Source organism: Malania oleifera, chromosome 9 (genome assembly GCF_029873635.1).
Source record: "Malania oleifera isolate guangnan ecotype guangnan chromosome 9, ASM2987363v1, whole genome shotgun sequence".
NCBI lineage: Eukaryota > Viridiplantae > Streptophyta > Magnoliopsida > Santalales > Ximeniaceae > Malania > Malania oleifera.
This window is the reverse complement of record NC_080425.1, coordinates 74,716,125-74,722,219: the sequence shown is the minus strand read 5'-3', so window position 1 is coordinate 74,722,219 and position 6,095 is coordinate 74,716,125. Positions and strand designations below refer to the sequence as shown.

Sequence of the window (6,095 nt, the reverse complement as noted above, 5' to 3'; positions counted from 1 at the left end):
TTGCAAACATTGAACAAATAGTTACAAACAATCTCATCCAAACACCCTAAAAACACAAGCAGCCAAATCATCCTTTCCACACTTTCTTTACACGATACAAGAATAAAAATATAACATTCGCTATGAATAGAATTACAGTTGGTTAATCACTAAGGCCCAATCAAAACTCGAAAATATTAGAGAAAGGAAATGAAAATGTCAAGAAATTCACATTTTTGCATTTGATTATTAAGAAAAATAAAAAAAAAAATTTAAAATATATCAAATTCATGAACAAAATTTTAATTTTACACATCATTAATATTTAATTTTTTTAATTTTTAATCATATAAAAATAAACATTTATTTTTAATAAAATTTAATACAAAAGAAAAATACAATGAAGAATGCATTCCCTCCTTATTTTCTTTTCCTTTCCTTTCCTCTCCTCTCCCATCTCGAAGTAAAATTCTTGATCCAAATAAACATGACTATTTGTGCGAATCATTCATGTTGACGGTTAGCCAAGAGGGGAGACTATATTCAATAGTGTTTGTGAGTTAATGTAAGCTCTAAGAGAGGTTTAAAGCGCCAACGAACCTCCTGTCAGCTGATGAATTTCCAAAATTCTGGCTGTATAGCACAAGCTCCAGCATCTGTACGGAGTTTTTGTTTCCAAATTTGGGTAATAGTATGAGAAAACACTTTGGACTTCAAGTTTGCAGCTCACATAGGTTCTCCATTATTAATTCATCTAAAATGGCTTCTAACATCTCGATAACGGTATCTTCTGCATCAATTCGAATGTCCATCCATGTTCCAGGTTTGGCCAAATCTTTTGCAACAAGCTGCTCCAGTGTGTGTGGTGGCATCTGCGGGAGAAGGTGCTGATTAACACCTTTGATCACTTCACGAACCACATTTTTCTGAACTATGACTGACCAGATCATTGGTTTGGTAGATGATATCCAAGGGGAACATCCAAAATAATTTTGATATACCTCCAGAAAAACTTCACTGATACAATCACAAAGCAGCTTACGATCATTATAGGACTGGGTGGGAAATAATTGTGCTTCGTCAAACAAGGATTGGTCAAGCTGTTGGTTTGAAGAATGCCACTTTACTGACAGTTCATCACAGTACAAACCAGAATCTTGCAACACAGCCATTACATGCTGATGGATAAACTCCCAGTCCTCCGTACAAGGGCATGAACTTATTTCTGAGCTTGACAGGGAAAGCACAGTGGGGCTGTGTTGTTCGAAATTAATCGGTAATCGTTGCCTTGGTGGCTCAGCTGGAGATTTTTTATTGAGTTAGCACAAATTGCAGATTCAAATATACAACAAATCGAAAAGATCTAAATTCCCATTTCGAAAGTTTACCAGGTTTAGATGTGGTAGTTTCAGGGCTGGAAATATCTTCTACAAAAAATGGCTCAAGAATAGATACCGGACTTGGCTGCTCCATTTTATCTTTAATGCTATCCAAATCTTCTGCTTTTTCAATGCTTGAAGCATTTGGTGAAGAAGAATATGATGACACTGTTGATGTTTGATTCCCTGCAGGTAAATCCTGGAAAGGCCAAAATTTAGTGGAACATGTCGAGACAGGATCAAAAAAGAAAAGGAAAAGATTGTACATGATAATTTTTAAGTGATCCAATAAATATAATTATATATTTTTATTAAGTCATTTACCTGTATTAAGCATTCCAAATTTCCAATTTTCTCGCATATATTGCCTGCATCAGTCCTTTGCTTAGCATTGACAATGGCTTTGCAATTTGGGTTCAAAGAAATTTGCAAAATATTAGCATCTCCTGGAAGCATGATATCACTTTTAGTCTAACATTGTTTCAATAGCCTGAAAAAGTTCAAGGAGCTGCATAATCAAGACTTGAAAAAAAAAAAAGATTGTACCTTTTGGCTTCGAACCATCTCTAGGGGAAGAGTTGCTCTCCTGCTTTTCGGTTAGGGAAAAAATATTCTCTGAAATATTTGGTAAGAAGTCAAATGGCTTTTGATCCTTGTGCTTCTTTTGAACAGTGCATGGCAGAACCTCCGCATTCTTCCTGAGGAGATCTTGGCAGCCGGTTTTCCTTTCATATTGAAGTGGCAAATTATTCTTGTTGCCTATTCGAAAATTATTGTTGGGGGTTAATGCCATCTGTGCACTATTAAAGCAATGCTCATTGTCCCTGACAGGACTGGATGCAGGCAAGAAGTCATATTCAGGCAATGATAGTATCCTTCCCAACCTTCTGGGAACTTGTTTTCTGGCAGAATACCCATCCTTACCTCCACTAGTTAACATCTCCGAGATGCGTTTCTTAGCTTCAACATATATGTCAGAATCTCTTTGATTTGAATGCTTGACAGTTGACAAGTGCAAGTTCTTACAAGCACATTCAGTGGCTTCATTTCTGCTTGATTGAAAAGTTTCTAGCTTGCCTATCCCATTTATCCTCTTGATGTTAATTGGAGGTTTGGGAGCTCTACCCTCATCAATATAGGTTCTACATGGTGCGTTAGTTTCAGCAATCACCCCATCAATTCCTTTTCCCCCAACTTCTGAGCCCTGCCAGTTCCCTGGAAATTTATGTAAATCACCATTCATTGGAATCCATAGCTGCTCTTCTTTCCTTTCTCCCATTGCATGTTTAAATTTCCTTCTAATATCTCCAAAGGAAAATTTTGCTGGTGCAGCACTATTCCCTTTGCTTGACAGTTGACTGCCTTTGCTTACAGAATTGTGCACAGCTGCCAGGTCAGGCTTCAATCCAACCATTCTATTTGAAGTTGGGGAATTACCACTTCCCTCCAGTGGGTAATTATTCTGAGACTTTTTCCAGAATAAATACGGTGTATTTTGCTTTTGGCACTTTTGACTTCTGAGTGCAGGCTCTCCACAGTGCCTCACTTTACTATTTTCAAAATTTGACAATTCAGTTTTGGATGATGATTTCATCTGTTCTTTCCCAGCTTGAGAATGCCTCATGTCTTGGATGTGTTTAGCTAACAGAGAATTTGGATCTCGTAGGAGTTTCAGAAACAATTCCTTGTTTGAATTTAGAGTCATTAGTGCATCCGAAAACTGCTTCGACTGTTGGTTTGCTCCATCTTTGCCAAGGAACTTTCCATCCATGAACTTCTGGTTTATAAATGCCTCGACTGCTTCATTCATCTCAACCAGCTGCATATTGATCTCATTAAGCCGGTCATACTTAACAACACAATTTACACTTTTCTGTTTGTCTCTATGATCTCTTCCATTTTCAAGATGGATATCATTGCAGAACTTCTGTGTTGTTGCTGCTGAGTCCAGCACATCAGAAGATTTTTCCATCACTGAAGAATGAGAATGCCAACGCCCTGTTGCCATGGCATCTCCCTGACCATGATCAGGAGTTTGAAAAGCTTTGTGACCATGATTAGCTGAATTAATCTGCTTTTTTAGGTGCTGCCTTGTGGACACCTCTCCTTCTTTGAGTCTCTTTACAATTGCCTTACCCGTATCCACAGTTGGAGTTTTGTTCTCAACTCTATCCTGAAGCAGTTAAAATTGCCATTACAATCTTGTTGTAAATTTGCTCTTTTTGTTTCTGCTGTTTCATAAAATTCAGGCTATGATGTAAAACAGAGCAAAAGTTAAACTGGAACATCTAGAATGGCTATTTAACTGCTTAGTTTCTTTCTGTGACAGCATTGGCTAATAAGAAACCATGATGGAAAAGAAAAGGAAGGGGTTCCTTATTCTTTCTACTGAGACTCCGTGATTAGAACTGCTACATTAACAAATAATACCACTGAAGAGCCAATGTCGGTCAAAGCACTTTTTTCCTCTATTGAGGGAATGATAAATGCTAAATAATCAACTCCTTGATGTAGTCAAAAACAAAATAAAATTGATGATAAACATATTAAGAAAAAGGAAGATAACATAGAGATCCAGTGGTATCTTACAATGCTAAATATAATTTTGTTGGCTAAGTTCATTTCCTAAAAATCAGTATTAAATATGAACTTCAAAGGTGGTTGATGGTACTCACAGTAATTCCTTTACTCTTCTTATCAAGGTTCTTTTGCAAATTAAGTCTTCTCCTTGAATGACCTGTAGCTGCAGGGAAAGAGAGGAATTTTTATTTATTTATTTATTTTAAAAGAGAAAAAAAAATTTGTTGAAGATGATAGAAGCTTCAGGACTCAAATCAAATGCACTACCATCAATATCAAACTACAAAACATTAGAACAAGCAATTAAAGTGAAATTTTCTAGATTTCTTAACCAGTACATTTTAGCACAAACAAAATTTTCAAGCAAATCCCATGTGAAGATAATAGTGAAGCTTATGACAACAAAAGGAAGAAATTCTCACCATCAGCAGGTCTTCTGTTTGCATGCCTTTGCCTCCCATTCGATAGCAGCTTCCGATTGAAACGGCCTTGGCCGAAATGAAAGATACTCATTAAACCCCACGTACAGTCTGACTGGTACTTTTCACAAACAAGGGGACTTCCAATCGGTGATCTCTTTGCCATGATCTCTGGAGGATGAGTACTCAGCTCTGGTATTCAGTTTTCACCCTAGACAACCTCACCAGTGTGATCCCATCGATCCTGAAGGCAGAAAACAAAGAATTAAAAGAAACCCCAAACCACTGAAATGCCAAGAGCATAAAATCCACCAAGGTGTTTCCAACAGCAAAAATTAAAGAAAAAAGTAGTAAAGTCATGATTTGTTTTTTCGTAAAATAAAAGTTCTATTGTGGGGAATGGGGATTTTGCATATACCCCTCTAAATTTGTTTCTTTCTTTTTCTTCAAAGGCCCATCTGGAAGACCATGGGAAGTTCATAGTTGGAGCTTCCATGGACAAAGTTTACACAGTTGAAGTTTCATTTTTTCCTTCTTCATCAGTTCACAGCCTCCGGTTTTGTTTCAAACTCAGAAACACCTCCATGAGGCCCATGACTAAATGAACTAAAATTTCAAAGAAACGGGGAAGTTTCATTCATTGCATTTGAAACCAATATTAGAATCAGAGCAGTGACTCCACTCGAAGAGGATAGCAAAATTAAATTTCTTTTGCTCCATATATCTAAGCCATTCCGCAAACCCTTCTTGTATCCTTGATTAATTTGTCGTTTTTTTCGCTTGAAACTAATAAAATATAAGGGAAAAAAAATAAAGAAAAGTAAGACTCATAATGTGGTGAGGGCCATGTGAAGTGAAGTACAAGTATCCCAGATACAGCGCTTGCTAGCTACCTATTGTCTCAATTGAGTAAAATACAAGGCTGCTTACCACTTGCCTTTCATGGCATTCAGGGACAAAATATAAAATAAGAGACAATACAGGGAGAGAGAGAGAGAGAGAGAGACCTGAAACAGAAGCAGAAGAGAAGCCCATAGTTTAAGGAAGCTGACATGCATGGAAGAACAGATCCGTGGGAAAGAAGGGCGCTGGCACAATAATATTGTCAAATTTCATTTGAGGAACCTTCGGGGAACCCCCAAATATCTGTGATTTTTTACTCCTACTTGTTCAGAAAAAATGGAGAAAGACGGAGAGAGAGAGAGAGAGAGAGAGAGAGAGAGAGAGAGAGAGAGCGATGAAGGTAGAGGAAGGGAAGAAATGTAGTTGGGAATGGGGGATGGCCCATTAGTGTGTGCTTTTATTGCGACGCTGACTGAAAATTTACATCTCCCACTGCTATATGTTTGCCGTTTGTGCTGCAGCTCTGCCCCTCTCTCTCTCTCTCTCGGAGAAAGCAAGAATACACTTCTTGAATTTTGTTTCTTCAAAATTGAAGGGAATGCCATGAATCAAATACTAATTTGATAATGAATATCGACATTAATAATATGCAGAATTGCTCGTTTCTTGTGTCATGTGCAGAGTGGCTTTCATTTCTTTGGGAGTTCATAACTAGTAAATTATACGAGGACCCATTACCCGTCAGTTCTGTGCTTCAACAAAAAAGCACAACGCTGTGACTTAGGGCCTAGGGGTGTCTTTCATTGAGGATTAAGGATTTTCTTTTTCTTAATGTCAATAGAGAAACTAATTAAGAAGAAAAATGACTGTCATCCTTTCACAAAACTTCACTATT

General features: G+C 37.4%; 1 protein-coding gene across 2 annotated transcripts; it reads right to left on the bottom strand.

Moving 5' to 3' along the window:
• Positions 1-279: 279 nt before the first annotated feature.
• On the bottom strand, positions 280-5,781 carry LOC131164820 (uncharacterized). Of its 2 annotated transcripts, XM_058122307.1 has the most exons (8): positions 5,365-5,740; positions 4,776-5,143; positions 4,361-4,601; positions 4,034-4,101; positions 1,905-3,531; positions 1,683-1,804; positions 1,368-1,557; positions 280-1,279 (listed from the first exon to the last, which is right to left on the bottom strand). In XM_058122307.1, the coding sequence occupies exons 3-8, from the start codon at positions 4,521-4,523 to the stop codon at positions 693-695; spliced, it is 2,757 nt and encodes a 918-aa protein (XP_057978290.1). In that variant the 5' UTR covers positions 4,524-4,601; positions 4,776-5,143; positions 5,365-5,740; the 3' UTR covers positions 280-692. The 2 variants fall into 2 exon arrangements, with proteins under 2 accessions (XP_057978290.1, XP_057978289.1); XM_058122306.1 differs by lacking the exon at positions 4,776-5,143 and having other exon boundaries at positions 5,365-5,781.
• Between the last annotated feature and the right edge of the window lie 314 nt (positions 5,782-6,095).

Bases quoted from the DNA above. Each gene is read 5' to 3' on its own strand.
- LOC131164820 (XM_058122306.1), bottom strand. From the start codon at position 4,523: ATGGCAAAGAGATCACCGATTGGAAGTCCCCTTGTTTGTGAAAAGTAC. The intron at 1,558-1,682 runs GTAAATGACTTA...TGGCCTTTCCAG, and splicing joins ATTTGGAATGCTTAATACAG to GATTTACCTGCAGGGAATCA. The intron at 1,280-1,367 runs GTAAACTTTCGA...AAAAATCTCCAG, and splicing joins AACTACCACATCTAAACCTG to CTGAGCCACCAAGGCAACGA.